The following is a 23,369-nucleotide window of genomic DNA, read 5'->3' on the forward strand; positions in this document are numbered from 1 at the left end:
GTACGGCGAAATGAGTCACTTAAGAGCGCCAGCAGCGTGTCTGTACCACTGTACGGACGTGTTTCTACCTGCGTTGAGAGATTAATCCATTTTTAACTGTTCCACACGCCCTATCAGCTGCCAACTGATCGACATGTCTCCCTATAAGCAATTCGCCTTGGACGATTGGGGTTAGTCGATGCTTTCCCACTAGCAACAAGACTGACCATAGCTAACGAAGATTCTAGTCCATAGATACGGGGTACGGAAGACCTATCGCTAAACTTGACAGAACATCTGCTGACTGCGCTCCGAAGTCGAGTTGCAAGATCGGATTGCATGGTAGGTCGCCCTATCAAATTGCTGTATCAGTAGCTGAAACGCGACAGGATCCGCCGTGCAAGCCCTCTCGCTCTCAGACCTGCAATCATTCTCCCCAACAACGCCAATCCTTGACCCAGACGTCGCATTGACATACGGCCCAACTCACGGCTTACCCACTCTTCGTGAAAAGATCCGAGATCTGTACCGTGCCCCGGATGGTCAACACGCAATTGACAGCGAGGACGTCCTCGTCACAGCCGGAGCGATAGACGCGAACCACCTGGTCCTAGAGTCCGTCCTCAAAGCCGGCGACCACGTCATCATCCAATACCCAATCTACGGACCGCTTCTCGAAATCCCTAGGAGCTTAGGAGCTGAAGTCTCGTTCTGGAAATGGCGAGAGGGCGGCAGTTTCTCCGAGTGGATGCTGGACATCGAGGAGCTGAAGGCGATGATCAAACCGAAGACCAAACTCATCATGCTCAACAATCCCACCAACCCGACGGGTTTCATACTGTCTCGCGAGAAGATGCAGCAAATCGTCGACCTTGCCAAAGCGCACGGTATCCTGATCATGTGCGACGAGGTGTTTAGGTACCTGCACCACGACGACAAGGTGCCGGAGCCGCCATCGCTGCTGGAGCTCGGCTACGAAATGTCAATCGTGACCAGCAGCGTCTCCAAAGCCTTCGCGCTACCTGGACTCCGAGTAGGATGGGTTGCCGTCTCACCGGACCTCCGAAACACGCTGCTGAAGGACATCCTTCGGACCAGAGACTACACGACCATCACCGTCAGCCAAATCGACCAGCAGGTGGCCGCGTACGTCCTCAGGCCAGACGTCCGAGCGCCCATTTTGGAGCGGAGCAGAGCCATTTGCCGGCGCAACATGGCGGTCATCCGTGAGTGGGCTGCGCAGAGACCTTGGGTGGAGTACATCGATCCGCAAGGTGCGGGCACCTGTACGGTTCGAATCCGAGGGACTCGGGGTGACATTGTTGACGATGAATTGTTCGCAAAGAAATTAGCCGACTCCGAGAGCGTCTGTGTCCCTCCGGCCGGCCTATGCTTCGGGCAAGAGGCAGATGGGAAAGGCGAGACTTCCTTTGCAGGCTGCTTGCGAGTTGGGATTGTGACTGAAGCGGGAGTCGTGGAGGAGGGACTGGATGCGATCGCGAAGCTACAGGCAAAGTGGCCATGAAAGGCTCGTACATCGTGGTCGGATGTTCTATATGCATCTCGCTTGTCTCCCAAACCTAAATCTCATACCTGTCCAGCGGCGAGTGCTCAGGCCTGTAAACGAAATGATCAAACTTCGCCGGCAGCGCCGTACCGTTGAGATCAGAGCACGCCATGCCGACAAAAGCGCCCGTGAAGCTGCCATGCGCCTGGTGACCACCGCACTCATCACACAGCAGGGATGCGTCGAACACCGGACCAAACTTCTCAAGCTCCTTGCCATCCAGGGCATAAGAAAACTGCAGATCCGGGCCTCGGATCGAAAGTGCCAGCTTTACCTTGCCCTCGTTCGGGATCCTGACGGGCTCGACGAACGGCTTCTCGAGCTTGCCCTCTGGATACGAGGCTTCGGAGCTCATGATCAGCAGCTCTCGCTGGCCCTCTGCGTCTGCTGTGATGGTGAGATAAAAGAAGTTGTAGCGGCAGTAGTAAGCCGTCAAGCCGGCGAACTGCCTCTCGTCTTCGGGCGAGAAGTCGACGACAGTCTCTGCGTCGTAGGAAAAGTGAGTTTGCCGGCGGGCGACGAGGGCTTGTTCGAACCACGAGCCGATCGATTCGCGGCCGAAGAGCGTCAGCCTGCTGTCTGCCACGCTGAAGATGCGATCCGTCTCGGGCGTGCGGAGCCATTGGAAGTCCTTTGGCAGCTGCTTGTCGAAGGTGTAGCGTAGCTCCGCCCAGTACTTTGACTCGTCCCGCGTGCCGGGCACCTCGATGTGCAAAGACGGTACGGGCCCGTTCTTCACGTACAGCCAGTCGTCCTCCCAGTACGCCTCCTGCAGTCCACACTCCCGGCCCAGCACGCAGCGGCGGCTTTGCGTCGTAGGCCTACCTGTCAGGTGAACGAGATAAGTCTTGCCATCGGGCGTGTCTACGATGTCACCGTGGCCGGCGCGCTGCAAAGCCGCAAAGGGATGATCCTTTGAAGTCAGAATGTGCTGCTTCGGATGCGTTTCGTATGGGCCCCAGATGTCGCGGGATCTCGCTAGAGTACAAGCGTGCTCGTAAGCTGTACCGCCTTCCGCAGTGAGGAGGTAGTAGTAGCCATTGCGTTTGTAAAGGTGGGGTCCCTCGACGAGGTCGAGATCGGTGCCAAAGAAGACCGTCTTTCGTGGGCCCACTAGCTTCCCTGCCTTGTGGTCATACTCCTGCAGCCGAATTCCAGCGAACGAGCGAGGCCTGCTCCGGTGATCCCAGAGCATGTTGACGAACCACTTTTTGCCATCGTCATCGTGAAAAAGCGACGGGTCGAAACCAGAAGAGTTCACGTGGACTGGGTCGGACCATTCGCCTGCGATATCCGTCGCGGTGACAATATAGTTATGCGTATCCTTGAACGAGCCGTCTTTGCGTTTCACGTCGGTGTACACGAGCCAGAACTTCTCGCCATCGTGAGTAAGACACGGCGCCCAGACACCACAGCTGTCCGGGTCACCTCGCATGTCGAGTTGGGCTTTACGGTTGAGCGGGCGTGTCAGCAGCTCCCAATTTGCGAGGTCCTTGGAGTGATGAATCTGGACTCCAGGGTACCATTCGAATGTTGAAGTGGCGATATAGTAGTCATCGCCGACCCTGAGGACGGAGGGGTCGGCGTTGAAGCCTGGGAGGATGGGATTGCGGATTTGGGGCATTGTGTAAATATGTGCTACTCTATGGAGAGTCAGTAGGATAGGAAGGGCATGATATGTCTTACATTTTAAATTGTTATCGATGATAGAGGGGCAGTGTTGTCCCCACCATAAGAGGTGTTTAGCCATTTATCCGGAAGGTGATGGATTGGGGAAGCCGAGGGCCAGGGCTGAATGACAAGCCATCTTGCTCACTGGGCACGTGGAGAGCTTAGGTCTTGACGGCTGGACAAATTTCGCAGCCTTCCCTCTAAGCATATTGAAGAGTGAATACATGTTGAGATCAAGAGATGAGAGTACCAACTTGAGTTGCAGAGGCGAGGTTGGAGGGTCGGATTCTCCGCTTTTGGCAGCGAGCTCACTCACCCATCCGCCATGATCTTGTGTAACTTGACCTCTTTAATGTTCCGGAACGTTTTTGAGCCTGGAGACATAGGAGACATTGACTTATATCATCAGTTGACGTATATTGCTTTTGCACACCTCAGCCATGGCATCACTCAACCCCTCGGCATTCACGAATACCTGCAAGCTTACCTATGCCCATGCGTGGAGCTTCATGTTGCTAACGTTGATTTGAATCTTCATATGTCACAGTAGCCCCATTTACACACTTCGTATATTCAAAGTTTACGACACCAATCCCTCCCGTGCTGGACCTGCCATCCACAAAGCGCCTTCTCCATCCCAATACTGACAAACCCAGCCAAACAAATGCCCGCAGAATCGCTTACAGTGGTGGCGCCGAGACTGAACTCCCTATCCTCCTCCGGTACCTCCTCCCTAATAGCGGCAAAAGTGCTCACGTAAACCAAGCCCCCGAGCAAGCCTTCCCAGAAGATGATCGCGAACACGAACCACACCGTCGGGATGAATGGATACATCGCGTGAGCCGTGAGACCGATCAGGTTGAGAATCTGCAGGACTGAGGGCGTGTAGAGGGTCCGAACGCGGATGAACGGGAGCGAGGAGCGGGAGATGAAGACGCCGAGCTGGTAGATGGCACCGTAGGTCGGGTAGAATGCGCGGAAGTGTTTGAAGGGAGATTCGGAGAGGGGGAACAGTAGAGTGGGAGCGACGCCTTGGTTTATGGTGTATTCGGCCACGTAGACTAGGAAAAGGGGGAGCATGTAGGGCAGGACGAGGGATTGGGCACGGCGCAGTTTGGACGTGAAGCTGTCGATGGCCATTTGAAGGCGCGAGCGGTGGGTGTAGGCTGGAGACGTGCGACTGTCATCTCGTTGGGAAAGCAAGCCGTTCGTTTCTGCAGCTTGCTCCGGGTCTGTTTCGTCTTCACCGGGGAGGGCTTCATAGGAATTCTTCGATCTCGCTGTCTGAAGTGGGCCGTGTGGCAGAAGTACGAAGAAGCTGAAGATCATGATGAGTGGCAGGAATGCACTAGCCAGGAGAGTCCCGCGAACGCTCAGCCCGAACGTCGTTGTGAGTAGAGCGTAGGCACCAGCACCGACAAGGCCAGCCCCGCCAGTGCCACTGCCCCAGGCGGCAAGCGAAGTGGACCCGTAGTAGTGAGTGAGACCGAGGAAACTAAGCTCACCGCCACCTGAGCTCATGCTTGCGAGTACGATGCCAGCCATCTTGATCGCGATGCCACTGGCGTCACGTGCGGTGGAGGAGAAGCCGACAAGCAGCATGCCGCAAGTGGATATCGCCGCGAGTATCCAGATGCGGAGGCCGTAAGGCACAACATGGATGTAGTACGGAGCAGTGAGCTTGACTACCATGCTTGGAATGACATCGGCGAGGAGGACGGTGCCTTTGGGGATATCGGGACCCACGAGGTCGAGAGCAGCAGTCAGGAGGATCACATATAGGATGTTGTTGATAAGGCCTGGAGGTGTGGTCGTCAGAGACATGTCACGATCGAGTATGGCTGCTGCAGCGTACCGAACAGCCAGAAGGCGACTGCGATGTTCCAGTCCACGCCGTCGAACAGCGCGCGCACACGCTGGCGAAACATGGCGGCGGAGAAGGCGGGCGAGCCGGGCATGGGCAGCATATCCCTCAGCACATGTCCACGGGTCACGTGTGCGGACGCTGCAGTGCTGGAGGGGAGGTGTGCGGACGACGACTGAGGTGTCCAACGGGCATGCCTTATAACGGACGACAGAGAGAGAGGCGCACCCTCAGGACCTCAGGCAAGCGAGCACGTGAGCCCGGCGTCTCAGGCGTGCATGTGAGAGGGGCGCAGAGGGGCGCGCGCACGCCGGCTCGAGGGATCCGCAAGGGCGTCGCGGGCCGGGGCGCGGGCAAGCGGTGTGGGTGGAGACGGCAGCCTGCGTCCCTGGCGGCGGCGCTGTGGCCGCGGGCGCCTGGGCGAGGCGGCAGCAGCAGCAGCCAGCTCTGATCGGCGCATGACGGCCGCCGTTTTTGCGCCTCGCACGCATCCTGGCCGGCCTAAGGTAGGTGCAGCTGCGGGTGGGCCTGCGACCGCCCTCTCCCTCTGTCTTTGCGCTGTCCACTCTGCCACTGCACTACCTACCTATCGCCTACTACCACCGCCCTCGACCTGCCCGCCTCCGTCTGCTCAACGCCCACCGCCCTCCGCCGTCCGCGACTCTGCGTCGCTGCCACCCTCCACTCGACCACCCCGTCCCCGTGCCCTCACCTGCCCATTCACGTGGCTGGCCGCCATTCAGCGTCGCGCAACACCATGCGCCCGCCGCTCTGAGGCCTGCAACGAGTACATACCTCACGCACTGCGCAGCGGCCGCCCGCAACGACGTCTGCTCGTGCACAACGCACGTCGCGGTCGCCAGCAAACACGCCATGGACCGCCAGCTACCTCCTCACCCCGGCGAGCGCCCTCCGCACACCCACCACCACCACTCCTCCTCGTCAACCTCCAGCTTCCCGACGCCATACCGGATGCCCACCGCCCAGCCGCCGACGCAGACTCCTTTCGGAGATCCCTTCTCGCACGGTCGCGACCCGTTCCTGTCGGGCTCGCATGCGACAAACGGCGGCCTGGGCTCGTCCTCACGAGGCTGGCCGCACGCACAAGGTACGTTTGCAAGAGCCTGTTGCACAAGGATAAGCCATGCGGCAGACGCGCCGGCGGTACTGGACACGATACATCGAGCCGTCAGGGCCGAGTCGAGGTGCAGCGCTGCGAACGGGATTTTGCAGCGTTTGGCTGCAGCGACGGGACGAGACGCCGACTAGACTCAGGTACCTGGCCAGCCCAGCCAAGCGATCATGCGACACGGCAATGATGACGCGAGCTTTGGGCTGTCAGGCGCTGAGTGAGGCGGCGGCGGCAGCGGCAGAGCGATAAGCGGGCGCTCTCCCGTACGTGCTGCCTCGCCAGAGCTCCGCGCATCGAGTCGAACAAGACAACACGCTCGACCTCGAGCGCCGGACGCATCGGTGGCTCGTCCCAACGGCGCCACGGCCAGGCGCGCTCCTCGCCCGCCCGACGCGGGACTGACAACCGACGCGGTGGATCTGACCCTAGCCTTAGCTTCCCCGCAGGCGCTAGGCCCGCCTGGGCAGCTAATCGCAGACACGGACGAGCAAGCTAACACATGCATGCGCGCAGGTCACAGCGGCGTCGCGACGCACCCATCGCCCTCGCAACACCACCCCCTCCCCCATCCATCAGCGCCGCCGCCGCCGCACGCGAATGGCCTAGCCCACATGCCGCTGCCCTACGATCCCTCGCGGCGCCACTCGCTGGGCGGCGCCGCAGGCAGTCCGCCGCAGTATCCTCCTGGTGAGTTCGCCGCCTGGCGCACTATCACTGGACATGGAGCTGACCATAAACGCCCAGGACCCATCGAGCCTCCGACCGCGCCGCCCTCCTTCGCCTCTCGCAACATGCCTCCGCCCTCCCCGCCCCAGCCAGGCAACACCTCGTCGGCGTCATCCATGCTTGGTCCAGCTCCGCGCGGTCCACCAACCGCATCGCCATTCTCTGGCATCCGCGATCTTGCCAGCCTATCGTCGTCATCGGCACCGCATCGCCCATCAGGTGGCATGTCGATATCCTCGATTCTAGGTGGCAGCGAAGACACAAGAAAGCCCGCAAGCTCGCCCCATGGCTCGAGCGGATTTCCGTCAGCCGCCCTACCTCCGATGCAGCCGCCATCACCAGGAAGAGCTAGGTCGTCAAGCATGCGTGAGGGATACAGCGGAGCTACACGGGACCTCAGTCCAGGCAGGGCAGGCCCGCTCGCAGAACCCAGACCGGCTTCTGCAGCATTTGGACACGACCGATCCAGTTCTGACTATCGGCGCGAGGAGATGTTCAGAGCTTCTCAGCCCCCGCGCGAGTCACCCCACAGTTTCCGCGCATTCAGGGCGCCCCCGGAACACTCTCCTAGCCTCAACGGCCATTCTGCCGTCGGTCGACCAAGCAGCCAGCCTGCCGAACCAGGACCAACCCGAACTTTGGATGATTTTGCAAGACGTGATGAGCCAAATGGTGGGAGACTGGGCGTGTTCCGCGCTTTCGGAGAAGGCCCTTACAAACCTAGAAGCGATCCGATTTCGCGACACGAGCCCTCTCCTTACCAGAACGGCGCGGGGCCAACCTCACAACCTCTGGACCGCGCTCCTTTTGGCAGCCCCATGTCTCAGCGAAATAGCAGGGAGCAGCTGCCAGCGCCATATCCACAGGTCTTCTACGGACCCCCGACTCGCGAGGAATATCCTGGCGCAATCCGCTCATATCCTCCACCTCAGACAGTCTTGGAACAAGCACGGGAGTCGATCGAAAACCGCCAACACCAGGAGCTCCGACGCGAATATCACCCCTCGTCCCCGCCGGTTTCCGATGTAGGCCAGCTCGACCGGTATCGCAACGGATTCCACGAAAGGCCCCTCACATATGAGGAGCACCAGAGAATGGAAGCGCAAAACCCAAATCGAAAGGGAAGTGATGGCTCGGTCCATCGAGCAATCTTGAACATCAGTCCAGAGCTCAACAGGAAAGGTCGCAACTCTCCCTTGCCACAAGCCGTGCAAGGAGCGCAGCCCAAGCACGTAGGCCCAGCTGGTGACAACCCTGGCATCAAGAGCGAATTTGGAAGAATGTTTTCTGGACTCGGCAGTGGAGTTGGTAGCGCGACACCAACACCAGCACAACACGCAAATGGCTCGACCACGCCCTCTCGACTCACGCCTTCTAGAAACATGGAAGCTATGGACCACGAGGATGGCAGAAGCGGCTCGCGACCGGGACGAGGAGGCAGCAAGAAACCCAGGCGCCCGCGAGAAGATGCTGAAAGGGGCGAAGCAGAGATTTACGACGGACGCATGACACCCAGCTTGTCGCAACGCGGCAACAAACGAGCCAAGACCGCCCATCATCATCATCACCATGCGCATCACCATCACCATCATCACCATCACCAGCATGAGAACGCGGAAAACCAATCGAACCCTTTCAACACTATTCGCTTTCCATCCAACCCGCTGTCAAATTCGAGTCTAATCACACATCCGACCCACCATCACCATCATCACCATGGGGCGCAAGCACACCAAACCCATCAGACACACCATCATCACCATCACCCTCCTCGTCCTCTACCTCCTCTTAGAAAGCCAACGACCACTATCGACAGCAAGCAGTTGATGGAAGATGTCTCCAGTAGGCCGCGAAATCATCTTGGCTCTCATCTCTACGAGGCCGATGTGTCCTTCTCGCCCGCAAGTGTCCACTCCGATCCTCGAGTCTACTTCGTCAGCACGATGAAGCCAATGCCTAAACTCGAAGGGCAGGAGAACAGCACATACATGATCAGAGTACCTCGTTGGTACCTCAGTCGGTCCAAAGAAGAGATCGAGGCTGGGGAGCCCAACCGCCTTGAGGAGATCTGCAAGCGTCGGCAGGTATTTGGCACCGAAGTGTACAGTGACGACTCCGACGTCGTGGCCGCAGCGGTCCACTCTGGTTGGCTCAAAGGGGATTTTGGGGACTGGAACGAGGATCTGATGGACATCTGCGACGAGGAGTCTGAGAATCATGACAAACATGCATCAAGCAACATCGAGGAGGCTCCCCTGTCACTGCCTTCCAAGCCGGCCAAACCCGTCATCCCACCATCAGACTACGACGCGCACATCACGATCCTCATCCTCCCGCCGCTGGACTCCTACGCGAGTACCAGCCAGCATCATTTGCTGTCGCGAGAATGGACCAAGAACACCCCACACGACGGCATGTCTTTCGTCATCCACCGGATCGACTTCGTCAATGAAGGCGCGGCGGGCAGAAGCCACGCGCGCGGCGCAAAGGCGAGGAAGGCGAGGCTGGCGATAGAAGAGACGAAGAGGCAGGAGGCCGCCAGGGCATTGCTGATGCTGCCCGGATTCGGCGGCCTCGCCGGCGCCGCAGGGAAAGCCGTTGGGATAGGCGCCTGATACATGATACCCTTCTTTATTAGAGCTGCTGCTGTGTTTCTTCGCCCTCGACGACGACGATGACGACGACGTCTAGCATAGTTTAATGTTTCTCTCTGGCATTCCATGGGGGGTTGGGAATGCGGTACACAGTCATGGAAGAACAGCTTGTATAGAATGTATGAATACACCTGAGACGGCCTATTTATTTACTTTAAACCCGATCGATTTGTTTGTGTCATGTGCATTGGAGCCTCATGTGTATATTGCACTATACGTTATGCACCAATCATTCTCACCATTACATATTGATGTCTTTGGTGACCTCACAGCACCGCCGCCGGCCCACCCAATCCCGCGCCCGCGTTCGCCGCACCTCACACCCCCGAAGAAGCTCGCGCCTCCAAACGTCCAGATCTTATCCATCTCCCGCGCCCGACCAAAAGTCGAGAAATAATTCCCTCCCATCCCTTTCCCATGGCCAGCAAATTTCTCAACACATCCATCAGCCGATAGGCCCCTTCCTCACAAATTTCCCATCATCATCGTGGAACACAACAGCCATGCACCGCCGCTGCAACCCCGCAGCCCTCGACCTCCTCGCCTCCATCCCGCTCCGCCAGCACCGCGCGCGCGCTTTCTTCCTGCACTACCGTCCCCGGAGACTTTTCAGCGCTGGGCTCACGGAGCCTGTAAAATGGCATGTTGAGCCGAGGGAGCTGGGCGAGAGGAGGTGGAGGGATGAGGGGGATGGGCTGAGGATCACGGGGTATGGGACTCCAGCTGGGGTTAAAGAGGGAGAGGCGATGCCTTTGGCGCTGGAGGAGGGCGATGGGGAGTGGAGGGAGGGGGACTGGCATGCTGAGGTGGAGGTCAAGGGGGCGCGGGAGATTGAGCCGGCGGCGAGGAGCGCCTGGGTGGGTGGCGGTGCTGCTGGGGCTGCTGCCGGGGCTGCTGCTGGAGCTGCGGCGATGGCTGGTGGCAAGGCGGCGGTCGCTGGGCACGCGGCTGCTGGTGGGAGCTTGAGTAGGGCGGAGAGCAGGCTTGCGAGGAGGCAGAGGAGGGAGTTGGCGGGGAAGTATAGGCCTGGGCCTTCGGTTGCGATTGAGCAGCCGGCTGCGGAGGAGGAGGGAGAGGGAGACGATGGTCGGGATGCTGTTCTGAAGATGATTGAAAATTTGGAAGGGCCCAAGATTCAGAAGGCGAAGGTCAAGACGTCGAAAGCAGAAACGGCAGAGGAAGCGAAAGACGCGAAAGCTACGGAGCACGACAAGCGTGGCAAGCGTGGAAAGAAAGACAAGAATGATTCGAAGACCGCAAAAGCAGACAAGAAAACCCCACCTCCAGCACCCAAACCCAAACGAGAGGACTGGCAGGTCCAGAAGGCGGCCAACCGCGCCAAGCTCGGCGACGCTATCTGGCAGCCTCGCAAAAGATTGTCTCCTGATACCTTGGACGGCATCCGCGCCCTTCACGCATCTGATCCGGCCACCTACTCGACCGAGACGCTCGCCAAGCAATTCGAAGTATCGCCAGAGAACATCAGACGAGTTTTGAAAAGCAAGTGGCGACCGAATGATGCGGAGAAGGAAGAGCGGTCTAAACGATGGGAGCGAAGAGGCGTGCGGAAATGGTCAGAGATGGCGGCGCAAGGATCGAAGCCACCGCAGAAATGGAGAGTGATGGGTGTTGGCAGCGTCAAAGGGGAGCCGAACGAGGTACCAGCTTGGAAGAAGAGAGCACCGCAGAGACCTCGAGAGACGGACGAGCAGGATTACGAGGAAGAGTTCGGTGAGAGGATCTTGTGATAGAAAGATACTTGACGAGGTAATATTAATGTCTTCACTCTTGAGCAATGTCTACTCTTCGATCGCAGCATGCACCTGGATTCGTCTGGATTTTTTAGCACGATGATTCCCTTTCGACCATACACTATCCCGGACGGGTGGATTTAGATCTAGGCAATATGGATGGTTATTGCGAACGCTTGAAAGAATTGATGGTGCTGTCTCACAGCGAGAAGTCTAGGCAATCGCTTCCATATCATAGAGTTGCATCAATAGGTTCGTTTCTACGCTGTTGTGGTATCTATTCCTTTGCAAGCATAGAAACATGAAAGTTGGCTTATGTAATCGGTTGGAGATCACAGCCAATCAGCTTGCAGCCAGTAAGCCAAGGAGAGGTATCGCGACTGTCTGTTTCCACCGGGCTGAATCTTGGGCTACTCTCCGGTAAATTGATGCTGATTGACCTGGATACCCTTTGAGTCGGCAGGAAAACGAAACCGCAGTAGGTTCTTGGGTGAGGCTTGAATTTGAGTACACTGAAGCCACTGGTATATGTACAGTATTGCAATCCTCGCTCGTAACTCTCAAAGCCTTCGCTCAACAAATGAAAATGAATCTACTCCTCGTCGCCGTAGAGAGCGCGGCCCTCCTTGGAGTTGACGAACTCGTTCCTGGATTCACTGGTCAGTATTCCGGTTATTGCATGGTTTCTTCCGTCGTCCAATCCCAAATTCGTCGTGCAGGGCATCAATTGGTGCACAGAATCTCCCACACTCTTCTTCCAATCTTCCACATGCTTTCCCTCCAACGCTGGAGCTGACTCACTTCTCAATGGCCCACTGCATGGTCTCGTACGCAATGAGGAGAGGGACGCCCCAGTAGAGGATCTGACCGCGGGTGCGACGGAAGGTGTTGAAGATGGCTGCGCTGAGGGTGCCGGCCAGGGGGTTTTGGCGGTTCTGGGCGAGGCCGTAGTGGACGATACCCTTCTGGGGAAGGGAGCCTGAGGTACGAAAGGATCAGTCGGACGTTCATGGCGCCGGGAGGCAGTTCGATGTCTGTGTCGAGTGGGATAGCTTACCGAGGGCACCCCAAGGACCGAGGTAGCTGCGAAGATGTCAGCAATGCATTCTCTCGGAGTCGTCCAGCTGGTTGCGTCGCATTGAGTGCGAGTACTGGTATGAGGCGCATGGAGCGCGGGGCGCACTCACTTGCCGGGCTTGCCGCCGCCGCCCCTGAGGATCTGAGAAGGACGCATGTTGTCTGGTGTGTCGAGGGGTTGGGTATTCGGAGAGGAGATGAACGGCGGATGCGACTGGGCTGGTATTCTTGGGGCGCTGATGTGCTTCCTGCTGGGAAGTCGAAGGCGACAGCGGGAGTGCCCGATTCGCTGGCGCGGGCGGTCGAAGCGGAGGTCTTAGCTCGCAGGACGGCGGCATCATCGAAACGGCAGCAGCACCAGCTCCAACCAGGGAATCAGCTCGCTCGCCTGCACCAACTCCACCCCGTCCATACCAGAACGATCTTCAGGATGGCCGCCAACGCTCTCAACCAGCTGTACCGCTTCGCCATCCCGCTTGCCGCTGGCGTCGGTTTCGCCCAGGCCTCCCTCTACGATGTCAAAGGTGGCAGCCGCGCCATCATCTTCGACCGTCTGAGTGGTGTCAAGGAGGGTGTTATCAACGAGGGAACTCACTTCCTTATTCCCTGGTTGCAGAAGGCGATTGTATACGATGTGCGCACCAAGCCCAGGAACATCTCCACAACCACCGGCAGCAAGGACTTGCAGATGGTCAGCTTGACGCTCAGAGTGCTGCACAGGCCCGAGGTGGCCATGCTCCCTAAGATCTACCAGGTATGTAGAGCGAGCATGAGACTGTGGAATGATATATACTAACCGCATGGCAGAACCTTGGCCAAGATTACGACGAGCGTGTTCTCCCCTCCATCGGTAACGAAGTCCTCAAGGCCATCGTCGCACAGTTTGACGCTGCCGAGCTCATCACTCAGCGTGAGGCTGTCTCAAATCGCATTCGCACCGAGCTTCTGAAGCGCGCTGGAGAGTTCAACATTTCCCTGGAAGACGTCTCGATCACACACATGACTTTCGGTCGCGAGTTCACCAAGGCCGTCGAGGAGAAGCAGATCGCACAGCAGGAAGCCGAGCGTGCACGATTCATCGTCGAGAAGGCCGAGCAGGAGAGGCAAGCCAGCGTCATTCGCGCAGAGGGTGAAAGTGAGGCTGCAGACGTCATCTCGAAGGCTGTGGCGAAGAGCGGTGATGGTCTGATCCAGATCAGAAGATTGGAGACCCAGAGGGAGGTCGCGCAGGCGCTCGCAAACAACAACAATGTCACTTACCTGCCCGGTGGCAGCAGCAGCGAAGGCAGCGGTGGAAAGGGCAACTTCCTCCTCGGTCTGAGGTCATGAGCAAGATATCCTACCTTGAGGGACAGATCCTTCCTGTAAGTATAATTTGAAGGCGTTCAGCCGGAACGGCGGCAATGGATACGCATAGCATGGGATTTTCGGGTGGTTGTAGGAATCTACACTTCTTTCGACTTTGATTTCATTTCAGTATCTCACCGCTGTGTGGCAGTGCTTTCATTCGAATCTCGTGCTCTTCATTCAACGCCATTTGGCTGGGTCTCGCATTTCGTTACGGCTTTCTCAAGATGCGACGTAAGCGAACTATCGATTCTGTCCTTGCGACGTAGCCAAGCCCACTGCCATCACAAATCTATATCACTTCATCTAGACTCACACTGAAGAAGCAATCGCAGTGGATTAGTCGGCAGGGACGCTTCGTAGCATGTCACGAATACCACCATATGGACACTCTTCCATCGCGAACCAATAAGTCGAGCGGATCCGAGCGTCCCCTTTAGCGCGCAAATGATCGAAAGCAGACCCCCGGTCAAACAGCCCTGTCTTCGCATGTTGCCGACTCTGCATGGTATCATTATTCAGCCGCACGGCTCTGCATCCATCATGCAGTGGCTCGAAAATAGGATCCACCCAACTGCATATCGTTAGCGTTGGGTAATGAAAGAGTAGGGCATCTCTGTTCGTCCCGCCTGCCGGATCAAATGAATCCGTTAGCACTCTTCCGCGCACCTTCTCGCAATTGTACCCTCAGCTTACCATCGGCTTCATGACCGAGTACTTTGCCGCCGTCGGGTTCCCAGCCCGGGTCCTAGGACGCGTGCCGCTCTTGATTCGATTCCTCAGCAGTGCAGGGCGGACGCCTTCGCCTTATGGTCTGGCACGCTACGGGCCCTCGTATCGCTTCAGGCCGTGGCTACGCCTTGACGCCGTGGAGCTTGAGAATATTGAGGAGCTAATCAATCATGGCGCCGACGCTCATCTTGAAGCCTTCCGGGCGTCTCATCTGGCAGTATCAGGATCAACGGCTGTGGTGGTGAGTCTGGCGAAGGTTTCCGGGTTATGGTCTTCACCGATTAAGTTAAGATGCAGGGCGGCCTCCTTGTCGGCGGATCTAGCGCCATGCTAGCCCTTGAATCCCTCGTCGAGATGCACTGGAGTCCACGCGCGCTTTTCATATTAAGCCTTCTTTTAAGCCTCTTGAGCGTCTACTTCACCTTGCTTCAGCAACGCGAACTCGTCGCCATGGACATCCGCACCTTTCGACTTTGGCTCTGGGACGGCACTACAATCCCGGACCAGAACGACAGCTCGAAGCGGATTCGACGTAGCTCGCTGTCCTCAAACATCATGCTGCAAGCACCGTTTGAACTTCTCGCTATATCTATCGCACTTTTCTTGGGCGCAATAGGCTTCTATCTAGGTCTCGCTTACGCCAGTAAGGTAACGCTGAGCAAAGGTTGGGACAGCAATCTCGCCACGCTCCTTGGCTTCGTCGTGACCGCGGTTTTCTCGCTGTCAGTCTTTGGTCAGGCACTGGGAGAGAAGGATCGTGAGTTGACGAGATGCAAGGCTATGATGGCGGAAGGTGAAGGTTTCCACATCTTACGCACGAATCCACAGGACACCGAGGCAAACTCAGGCTACACCGAAACCAAGGATTGGACGAAACCTAATGAGCGGTGACAACGGATATGGCGCCATGGATATCATATGTATCAATCATGTAGATATTACATTATGTCTCAAGCTGATACGTTTGATTGTTTACGGGACATGAAAATGCGTCTGCCAGTTAACAGTTGACCGGCGGAAGACCAATCAAAGAAAGTGGAACGTAGGAACCAAAACACCGTTGCTCCGCGACAACTAGTAGTCTTGAGCCTCACACCCCTCACCATATCATCTTGAAGACGAAATAGTAAGCATAGACGAATGGTGTCAGGACCAAAGTAAGCCACCTCCCCAGTTCGTCCTCACCAACCCGAAGGAGTAACCTCTCGATGCCGTTCCTGGGACTGCCAGGCGTCAAAAACATCGACTGGAGATTGCCGTAGGTCAGCTGCATGGTTTTCAGCGCACGGACGAACATATCCTCTTCGAACTCTTTGATACGTCGATCAAGCTCTGAGGGAAATGTTGAGGCCGAGATCGATTGTGTGATAGCGTCCGCGAGCTTGATACAGTCCTCGAAGGCAAGGTTGACGCCCTCTCCTGCGAAGGGAGTCATGAGGTGAGCCGCATCGCCTACGAGCGTGACGCCTTGCGCATGCTCCCAGCGATGTCCGACTGGGAGCATGTACAGGTTTCGCGGCTCGACGTAGTCTTCCGCCCGCTGCGTGAAGGCCACAAGTCTGGAGTCCCAGTCTGAGTAGTCTCGAAGGCAGGCCTCTTTGGAAGTCTTAGGATCGTGAACATCGTAGCCGCATTCTTTCTGCCAGTCCTCAGACCGCACTTGCCATGTACCAATACTGAGGCTCCCATCGCCCATGTACTGCGCCATGATCGATTTCCCGTCAGACCAAGCGAATAGCGATCCGCGATTGACCAGCTTATATAGCTCTGGTTCTTTGATTTGGGCCTCTGGAATCCGGAATGCCTGACCAGCGATCCCTGAGTAGAATGGTCTCGCCTGAGTGACCGTTGGGCGTACTTTGCTCCACCCTCCGTCTGCCCCCACGATCAGGTCAAATCCTGTTTGCGAAGGCTTGTTGACGAAATGTAGAGTATGGTCAGAGCCAATGTGAGATAGCTTGTGACCCCACTGAACAACGTCCTGCGGCAGACTTTCGTATAGCAGACGCCTCAGCTCAGGACGATCAATCTCCGGCCGTCCGGTGGTCGAGCCTTCCTTGTTGCCGCTGAGCTTCAGATAGCACAGGAGATTCTTGTCCGCGAACGTCATGGCCTCAGAGTCGAATCTGGCGTATTTGAGAAATTCAACGTATAGCCCTGCCTCCTTGAGAGCTCGCTGTCCGGTCTTGACGTGAAGGTCCAAAGTGCCTCCTTGGCTGCGGAAGTTGATGCTGTCTTCACTTTCGAATATCGTGATTTCCAGATCAAGTGAGCGCTTTGTCAAAAGGCGGCCAAGCATGCAGCCTGCCGGACCGGCGCCAATAATGGCAATTTTGAGTGGCATGGTGAAATGTGGTACGGAGAGCCTGTTCGCATGTAAGGTCGCAGTTGTGTTCAGCTGGAGCTGCAGCGTGCTTTGTTTCTCTTTGGAAGACAGTCAATAATAAAATAATGTCAATCAAGATGCAGCTAAGATCATCTGACTCAGCTAAATCATCGACCGTATAAAGCGTTCAGGTCCTCGCGGTCGTGTACGTTTTGGGAATGCGACATGGCCGCGGAGCCCGGACTTAAAGTACGGCTTCGGCCGTAAAACCATCAAGAAGGATTGAAGGATTCAAAAGTCCCCTGTCTTACCTTGGTAGCACGTACTGTCATCCTCGCAAGTCAAAAAGACAAAGGACGGCTGCGGCTTGCGTAAAGAATCATAGCATGAAAGTTGAAGCCGCCAGAGCTTGGATATTGATGATGTCCGATTTACCGAGATGATCTAATGATTCGAAAATATGGGATGGGACAATTGCGCTCGAAAACATGTTAGCAACACATACATTTACAACCTCGCCTTCGGCATTTGCTTCATCGCCTGCCTCACACCCAGGTCTGCCAGGATCTCCTCGGTTCCACCCAAAATCGCGTCGAACTTATATCCGCGGTGGAACATCTCAACCACACGGCCCATACCGCCCCTAGTCAGGCCTCTTCCGCCGAAAATATTCGTCGCGTCGTCGGCGACGTCGTGAGCGCACCTTGTCGCGTGGGACTTCAGGAGCGCGATAGGGCCAGAGAGAAGCTTGCTTTGCTGCGCGTAGGTCATGTTGTTCATCTGGTGAGTAATCTGCTCGAGCCAGGCCTGGTTCGATTCGGCCAAGGAGATCATGCGGGCAATTTTTTGGCGGATGACGGGTTGCGAAATCAGAGGCTTGCCGAAGACGATGCGCTGATGCGACCACTTCAGGCATTCTTCGACGACAAGACGCATCCAGCGGATGACACCGCCGCACATCATCCAGCGTTCCTGTGAAGAGAGTCAATTTCTTGTTTGTCGGAATAAGCAAAGATCTGGAGACGTACATGGTTGAAGTTAGACATGACGACTTCGAACCCTTGCCCTTCTCTACCCAGAAGGTTCTTGACGGGGACCTTAGCTTTGTCGAACTGGATATACGTAGTTCCTGCAGCAGTGGAGTATGATGTCTTGATGAGTTTCGTCTCAACTGCCTCGCTACGCGGGACGAGGAGTACGGAAAATCCTTTGGCAGTCTTGCAAGCCACGACGAAGTAGTCGCTGAACATGCCGTTTGTGATCCACTTCTTCGTGCCTGAGACGAGGAAATGCTGGCCGTCCTCAGTGAGTTCTGCAGTCGTCCGGATACCGGCAACGTCGGAGCCTGCGAAAGCCTCGGTGACTGCCAAACACATTTTCCTGCGAGGATGTCAGTCAACCATCAGTATTGAAAGGCTTCCAAACGTACTTCTTTCCAGACAGGACCTCATCCGTGACCTTCTGTTTCAGTTCTTCGTCCCAGAGCCACTGCTGCACAGCAGTAAGAGAAATGGCCATGCCGGCCATGTTGCCATCCTGAAATCCACGTGCCGCAGGACGGGCAAGCTCCTGACCAACAATCATGTCGTGGAAATAATCGAATTCCTTTCCGTCCACTACACCGCCCAAGATGTTCTTCCCGTGGAGATGCTTGCCCGGGCCCAAACGCATAGCAAGCACATTGGTCTCGGCCATCTTGTCGATCAGCTCCTGGGAGATAAACGTGCCGTCGTCCTCCTTCTCCCTCGCCTCTGGGGTGACGTGCTCGTCGGTGAACTTGCGCATCGCCTTCTGAAGTCGTCTGTGGCTGTCATTGTAATACGGGCTGGCAGATTCCGGCTTCAACCACAGCGGTTCGGCGTAAGGGACCTCGCTCAGATCACCAGGCTGAGGGTCGGCGATCTCGGATTTCTCGCCCTCCACCTCACCGAGGCAGAGGGACGAGTACTTTTGCAACACCTCATGTCGGTGGAGGTTGTAGAAGGCCTCGGTCGAATCTGTGCCTGCTATTTGGGCGAGGACGACGGAGCCGCCAGGGTGGGCGTCGATGAAGTCGGACAAATCGTATACTTTGTGATCGATGATTGTCCAGATATCCTCCTCGGTGTTGTGCTGTCAAGGTGTCAGCTAATTCGAATGCTGCTTGATTGGATCGTGGAGAGTGGCAAACCTTAGCGACTTCCTCGCGGGTGAGTGAGACGCTCATAATGGGCAAACTGATGGTGTATCTAAGAATCTATCACGCCTTTCACCAGACACTAGCGCGACTGGCTGATCAAATGTACAAGTGTGTTTCGCGAAGGTTAGCCATTTGATGACCTATCCGAAAGACCTGGGATGGTTGCCGAGGGCGAACGTGCCGAGGTTGACGATCCCTGCCTGCTTCAGAACCGACAGGGGTTCGATCGACTCCGAGCCTGTCATCCTGCCTTTCTCCCATAGAATGCTAAACCGGAAATACAGTATCACTAACGTTAAGCAAAAGTGCTGGATTGCTACACAACACAGCTGAATAGAAAATGCGTAATGCGAGTGAGCTTCGATAAATTTAGTGACATCACATCTGAGTTTCGACACCCAGCATGCCACCTTGAAGATCACGTCTGGAAACACCATGATGGTCGGAGCAGCTAAATACTTGCGGGCTCGCAACTCATGCTTCGTTTCATTCATTTCTCCTCGTCACTTGCGTAGCACCTTCTCTACAAAAAATCGTCATGCAGCCTCAGAGGCTTACAAGTGCTTCTCGTTGACAAGCGAGATACGGTAACGGACCTTACCCGACTCGAACCTCACAATCGCATCGTTCGCCTTCTCCATCGGAATCTTCTCGATCCAAGGCTGCAACTTCTTGTCAGCGGCAAACTTCAGCATCTCGTCGATCTGCCACGGCGGGCCGATCGCAGAGCCCGCGAACTGCACGCCCTTCACGATGAATGCGAAAGCAGTAAGATCGGGCAGCTTGTCCTCTGGCGCTCCGACTTGCACAAACGTTCCTTTGGTCCGTAGAAGGCCCAGGTAGTCGGTCAGGGGCATCTTCGGGCTGGAGACTGTGCAGACGATCAGATCGAGGGAGCGAGCGTGATGCTTGGCCCACTAGGTTCTTGTTAGCCGGCATTGACAATTGAAGTCTGCTGGCAGTCTTCAACTCACCTCTTTATCCTCGTCGGTGGAGATATACTCGTCCGCACCCATTTTCAGAACGTCGGACTTCTTGTCGGCCTTGCGACTAATACCAACGACCTTGTCGGCGCCGAGCGCTTTTGCAAACAGCACGCCGAAGTGTCCCAGACCACCTACGCCAATGATGCCGACCTTCTTTCCGGGACCGCAACCATGATTCTTCAGAGGACTGTAGAGAGTAATGCCACCGCAAAGCATGGGAGCCGCTGCTTCAGAAGCAATGCCGTCGGGAATCTTCATCACAAAGTGGCTAGGCATCTTCGGTCAGCTTAGCAAATCATCCATTGGTTGGACACACAAGCATACCTCGGAGCGCGGTGGTAGTCGGCATAACCACCGTAAGACATGCTGCCGTCGGGATAGGTGTCGGCGAAGGTATTGGTGCCATGGGTGCAGTAGTTTTCGTCGCCATTGCTGCACTCCTCGCAGTCAGGCTTCAGGCAGGAGTTGTTCTGGGCGCCGACGCCGACGCGATCGCCGACCTTGATGCCCTTCTCGACCTTGCTACCGACACGCACGGCTGTACCGACGATTTCGTGGCCGACGCAGACGGGCTGTAGGGAACATTATCGTCAGCATTGGCCGCTCTCCGAGCCACTGGAAACACAGCGAGAAACGAACGTATGGTGTCGGGCCCCAGCCGGAGCGCAATGTGTGCAGATCAGAGCCGCAGATACCAGCGTGGGTGATCTTGATGTCGACATCGTTCTCCTCGAACGGCTTTCTGTTGTCGGGAAACTCCTGCCAGACCATCTTGCCGTCGGCGGACTCTGGGCCCAGGCCCATCCATCCCTGGAACTTGTAATCTTCGCCAGGCATTTTCGACGTGTTTGATAAGGGTGAGAAGAAGGATGAGTTGGTGAAAAGGGTGAATGAATTGCACGCAAGAGTGGGAAGCTCACAAGCAGGACGAAGCTACAAATACCTTTCACTCTGCTCTGGAGCATGAGCTACGCACCATGACATCGCACGAACGAGAGCCACGCAAACTCCGTTATCACCGTCGCGGCGGTGGCCACCTCCCACCACCGTGCGCGCCCGCATTCTCCATCAGCATGCGCGGGTGGAGTGACTACGGAGATCCAATGATCGCCCACCTCGACCGCCCTTGCGCGCTCACTGCTCTAGACCAGTGAGTGACGTCAAGAAGGAACCGGGTCAAAGCCAAATGGTGCATGGGAAAACACCTTGGCGACCCTCAATGAGGCTCAATGGTCTGGGAGGTGGCCCTACGGACAGATCGCCGGCCCATTGCCAATGATCTCACGTGTTGATGTCGCTGTGGGGGCGGCCGCGCGCGGGCCTGATTGAGGGGGACGTGGGGCACCGCAGAAGTGCAGCCGCGTTGTACCGCGGCCAAACGGCGTCCGAATGAGCCTGCAGTAGGTAGAGTGATATGTGCAACACAACGGGAGGACGGCACTTGTCACATTGTCCGACTGACGGCGAGGCGGTTGTGATCAAATCTAGCCAGACGGTGAGAACGCACAATTGAGCAGCATGTCAGCAGACCTCTCATACAGCGTCCCATCGCTACATATGCCGTGAGGCAATGGCACGCTAGTACGACAGTTCGTTTGAAATAGAATTAGAAAGTGAATTCATCGTGGTCGCGTAGGCACAGAGCGTCTCCTGGCACTCAGCAACCCTCTTGCTTTGATGACCCTCGGTGCACAACATCTTCCGGAGCGTAAGCCAGGCCGCCGTAAACCATGATCAGCTCCCTGATGGATCAAGCCTGGGCCTCGACCACTCTGGGCGCCTCCGCAATGCTCATGCCAGCCATCATCTGCTGTAATCCGAGTAGAGGCTCGGGTTGCTCTTCCCATCCCCTCAACGGACCCCAGACCAGCTTCTTGCCGGCCTCTTCAATTGTACGTCTCAGGGCCGTGATGAGAGGCGCGCCTTGCTTGATTCCAGGAAACGCGTCGATCTCGACTGTTTCCAAGCGCGGGACCTGTTCCAGGATCCCACGCAATATTTCCATGCAGAACCACTTGTAGGTGTCCTCGTTGGCGTTCTTTCCACGGAAGCCATTGAAAAAGCTGTCGCTTGGGTCGCATTGGACGAATATCTTGAGCAGCCTGAGGTTCGTGCAGTCGCGAAGCCCCAAGCTAGGCTCTGTGTTTTGGCATTTCGGTATCTTGCTCCAGCCTTTTCCGAAACGGACTTCCATGGTATTGATAATGTTGCGGTATCTGGGAGGGATGCGTGCGAGCAACGGCTGCTTTGTGTAGAAGAATCGATCGTGGTGCGGGTACAGGCGCATAGGCTGGCTGTAGAAGACGCGGTATGCTTCATCGTGCATTTGGCGGCTGACTTGCAGTAGACTAAGCCGTGGCCGGACAAGGAACCAATTTACGTTGGGCTCTGGATAGCAGATGTCAGTTGACCACTAATACTTGCTTTAGGTGTACGACAGCGACTCACCAAGATCAAGCGGCGGGTCAGGACGCTCGTCAAGGCCTACAATGTTCCCGGCCCGCTGCTTGCCCTCATAGAGTTCCATAACGTGCCGCTCTGTGATATGGAAGACCTCCTCGTATATGCGCAATCTTAGCTCCGAAGGCAAGTCAAAGAAGCGAAATGGTTGCCTCTTGACAGGCGGTTCATCATCCATATCCTCCTCTTCCTCTTTCACCAGTGGCGGAGGTGAATGTGAACGCGTTGGCAGCGTGGAAGCGGGTTGCGAAGATGACGGCGAAGCGTTCGAAGGCGTAGTGGCTTTTGCCTTCGAAGCGATAGGCTTCGCTTTACGGTTCTTCGCCATTATGAACAGCGCGCAGGAACGATGTACTAGACGGTATTTGTCCAAGTGAAGCAATTACGAGGGAGAGTACAGGTAAGGGAAGGTGCAAGACCAGCTCAAGCCATCGCGTGACCCGGCATCTAATTACGCAGCCATGTTGATAGCTGTAGACGCGAAGACTGATTGCGGAGTGGCGTTGTGTGCGAAGGCTTTGTCGAGGTGGATGTTGTGGTTACAGTAGTGGATGGTCGGTCGCTCGCGGCGGAGGATGAACGCGGGCCTAGGCTCAGGCAAGGCACGTGATGGGTTGTACAGTCATAACGGGAGTCCCTGTGTAATCGCGAAGGTGCTCACAGCGCTTCTTTGTAGACGGTCGTTTGTCTGCCCAACGGGTTTCAACTTCGTCTCCAGGATACGCGGATAGAAGCCTAAATTTCTCGAAGGGGGTCAACTTTCATGTGAAGAAAAGAAAAGAGAGTCGCGAGGCGGGGCGAGTTCGTGCTTTGTAGGCGTGTGCGCCGGGAGTTTCTCGGGCGAGCCGGTCGTGTCCACCTCAGGCATCTGGAAGTCGCAACCATCAATTCAGTGGCCCTTGAGAGCGGTGATCAACT

The 23,369-nt window shown here is 56.4% G+C and overlaps 12 protein-coding genes across 12 annotated transcripts; 5 read left to right on the plus strand and 7 right to left on the minus strand.

The window, feature by feature from the left end:
- Positions 1–20: 20 nt before the first annotated feature.
- On the plus strand, positions 21–1,855 carry WHR41_00152 (uncharacterized protein). The gene is made up of 4 exons (XM_069368758.1): positions 21–170; positions 228–241; positions 297–321; positions 369–1,855. The coding sequence occupies exons 1-4, from the start codon at positions 134–136 to the stop codon at positions 1,502–1,504; spliced, it is 1,212 nt and encodes a 403-aa protein (XP_069233984.1). The 5' UTR covers positions 21–133; the 3' UTR covers positions 1,505–1,855.
- Positions 1,560–3,170, minus strand: WHR41_00153 (uncharacterized protein; the record flags this gene model as incomplete). Its single annotated transcript, XM_069368759.1, has 1 exon — positions 1,560–3,170. The coding sequence occupies one exon, from the start codon at positions 3,168–3,170 to the stop codon at positions 1,560–1,562; it is 1,611 nt and encodes a 536-aa protein (XP_069233985.1).
- Positions 3,171–3,600: 430 nt separating this feature from the next.
- Positions 3,601–5,352, minus strand: WHR41_00154 (uncharacterized protein). The gene is made up of 2 exons (XM_069368760.1): positions 5,073–5,352; positions 3,601–5,016 (listed from the first exon to the last, which is right to left on the minus strand). The coding sequence occupies exons 1-2, from the start codon at positions 5,182–5,184 to the stop codon at positions 3,791–3,793; spliced, it is 1,338 nt and encodes a 445-aa protein (XP_069233986.1). The 5' UTR covers positions 5,185–5,352; the 3' UTR covers positions 3,601–3,790.
- Positions 5,353–5,629: 277 nt separating this feature from the next.
- Positions 5,630–9,554, plus strand: WHR41_00155 (uncharacterized protein; the record flags this gene model as incomplete). The annotated part of the gene is made up of 3 exons (XM_069368761.1): positions 5,630–6,189; positions 6,727–6,900; positions 6,958–9,554. Exons 1-3 carry the CDS (start codon positions 5,955–5,957, stop codon positions 9,552–9,554), a joined length of 3,006 nt encoding a protein of 1,001 aa, XP_069233987.1. The 5' UTR covers positions 5,630–5,954.
- A 542-nt stretch (positions 9,555–10,096) lies between these two features.
- WHR41_00156 (uncharacterized protein) lies at positions 10,097–11,341 on the plus strand (the record flags this gene model as incomplete). Its single annotated transcript, XM_069368762.1, has 1 exon — positions 10,097–11,341. The coding sequence occupies one exon, from the start codon at positions 10,097–10,099 to the stop codon at positions 11,339–11,341; it is 1,245 nt and encodes a 414-aa protein (XP_069233988.1).
- A 486-nt stretch (positions 11,342–11,827) lies between these two features.
- On the minus strand, positions 11,828–12,671 carry WHR41_00157 (uncharacterized protein). Its single transcript, XM_069368763.1, has 4 exons — positions 12,532–12,671; positions 12,402–12,427; positions 12,146–12,323; positions 11,828–11,991 (listed from the first exon to the last, which is right to left on the minus strand). Exons 1-4 carry the CDS (start codon positions 12,576–12,578, stop codon positions 11,937–11,939), a joined length of 306 nt encoding a protein of 101 aa, XP_069233989.1. The 5' UTR covers positions 12,579–12,671; the 3' UTR covers positions 11,828–11,936.
- A 114-nt stretch (positions 12,672–12,785) lies between these two features.
- phb1 (Prohibitin-1) lies at positions 12,786–14,079 on the plus strand. The gene is made up of 2 exons (XM_069368764.1): positions 12,786–13,175; positions 13,229–14,079. The coding sequence occupies exons 1-2, from the start codon at positions 12,852–12,854 to the stop codon at positions 13,748–13,750; spliced, it is 846 nt and encodes a 281-aa protein (XP_069233990.1). The 5' UTR covers positions 12,786–12,851; the 3' UTR covers positions 13,751–14,079.
- Positions 14,080–14,474: 395 nt separating this feature from the next.
- Positions 14,475–15,443, plus strand: WHR41_00159 (uncharacterized protein; the record flags this gene model as incomplete). The annotated part of the gene is made up of 2 exons (XM_069368765.1): positions 14,475–14,741; positions 14,798–15,443. The coding sequence occupies 2 exons, from the start codon at positions 14,475–14,477 to the stop codon at positions 15,389–15,391; spliced, it is 861 nt and encodes a 286-aa protein (XP_069233991.1). The 3' UTR covers positions 15,392–15,443.
- Positions 15,444–15,599: 156 nt separating this feature from the next.
- On the minus strand, positions 15,600–16,844 carry WHR41_00160 (uncharacterized protein; the record flags this gene model as incomplete). The annotated part of the gene is made up of 1 exon (XM_069368766.1): positions 15,600–16,844. The coding sequence occupies one exon, from the start codon at positions 16,842–16,844 to the stop codon at positions 15,600–15,602; it is 1,245 nt and encodes a 414-aa protein (XP_069234266.1).
- Positions 16,845–17,333: 489 nt separating this feature from the next.
- WHR41_00161 (uncharacterized protein) lies at positions 17,334–19,134 on the minus strand (the record flags this gene model as incomplete). The annotated part of the gene is made up of 4 exons (XM_069368767.1): positions 18,997–19,134; positions 18,256–18,938; positions 17,855–18,206; positions 17,334–17,798 (listed from the first exon to the last, which is right to left on the minus strand). The coding sequence occupies exons 1-4, from the start codon at positions 19,030–19,032 to the stop codon at positions 17,334–17,336; spliced, it is 1,536 nt and encodes a 511-aa protein (XP_069234265.1). The 5' UTR covers positions 19,033–19,134.
- A 214-nt stretch (positions 19,135–19,348) lies between these two features.
- WHR41_00162 (uncharacterized protein) lies at positions 19,349–21,030 on the minus strand. Its single transcript, XM_069368768.1, has 4 exons — positions 20,631–21,030; positions 20,316–20,563; positions 19,980–20,259; positions 19,349–19,922 (listed from the first exon to the last, which is right to left on the minus strand). Exons 1-4 carry the CDS (start codon positions 20,826–20,828, stop codon positions 19,560–19,562), a joined length of 1,089 nt encoding a protein of 362 aa, XP_069234268.1. The 5' UTR covers positions 20,829–21,030; the 3' UTR covers positions 19,349–19,559.
- Position 21,031: 1 nt separating this feature from the next.
- Positions 21,032–23,213, minus strand: WHR41_00163 (uncharacterized protein). Its single transcript, XM_069368769.1, has 2 exons — positions 22,440–23,213; positions 21,032–22,379 (listed from the first exon to the last, which is right to left on the minus strand). The coding sequence occupies exons 1-2, from the start codon at positions 22,777–22,779 to the stop codon at positions 21,742–21,744; spliced, it is 978 nt and encodes a 325-aa protein (XP_069234267.1). The 5' UTR covers positions 22,780–23,213; the 3' UTR covers positions 21,032–21,741.
- Between the last annotated feature and the right edge of the window lie 156 nt (positions 23,214–23,369).

Source organism: Cladosporium halotolerans, assembly GCF_011745625.1.
Source record: "Cladosporium halotolerans strain TM138-S3 chromosome Unknown Sca1, whole genome shotgun sequence".
In the NCBI taxonomy this organism is placed as follows: Eukaryota; Fungi; Ascomycota; class Dothideomycetes; order Cladosporiales; family Cladosporiaceae; genus Cladosporium; species Cladosporium halotolerans.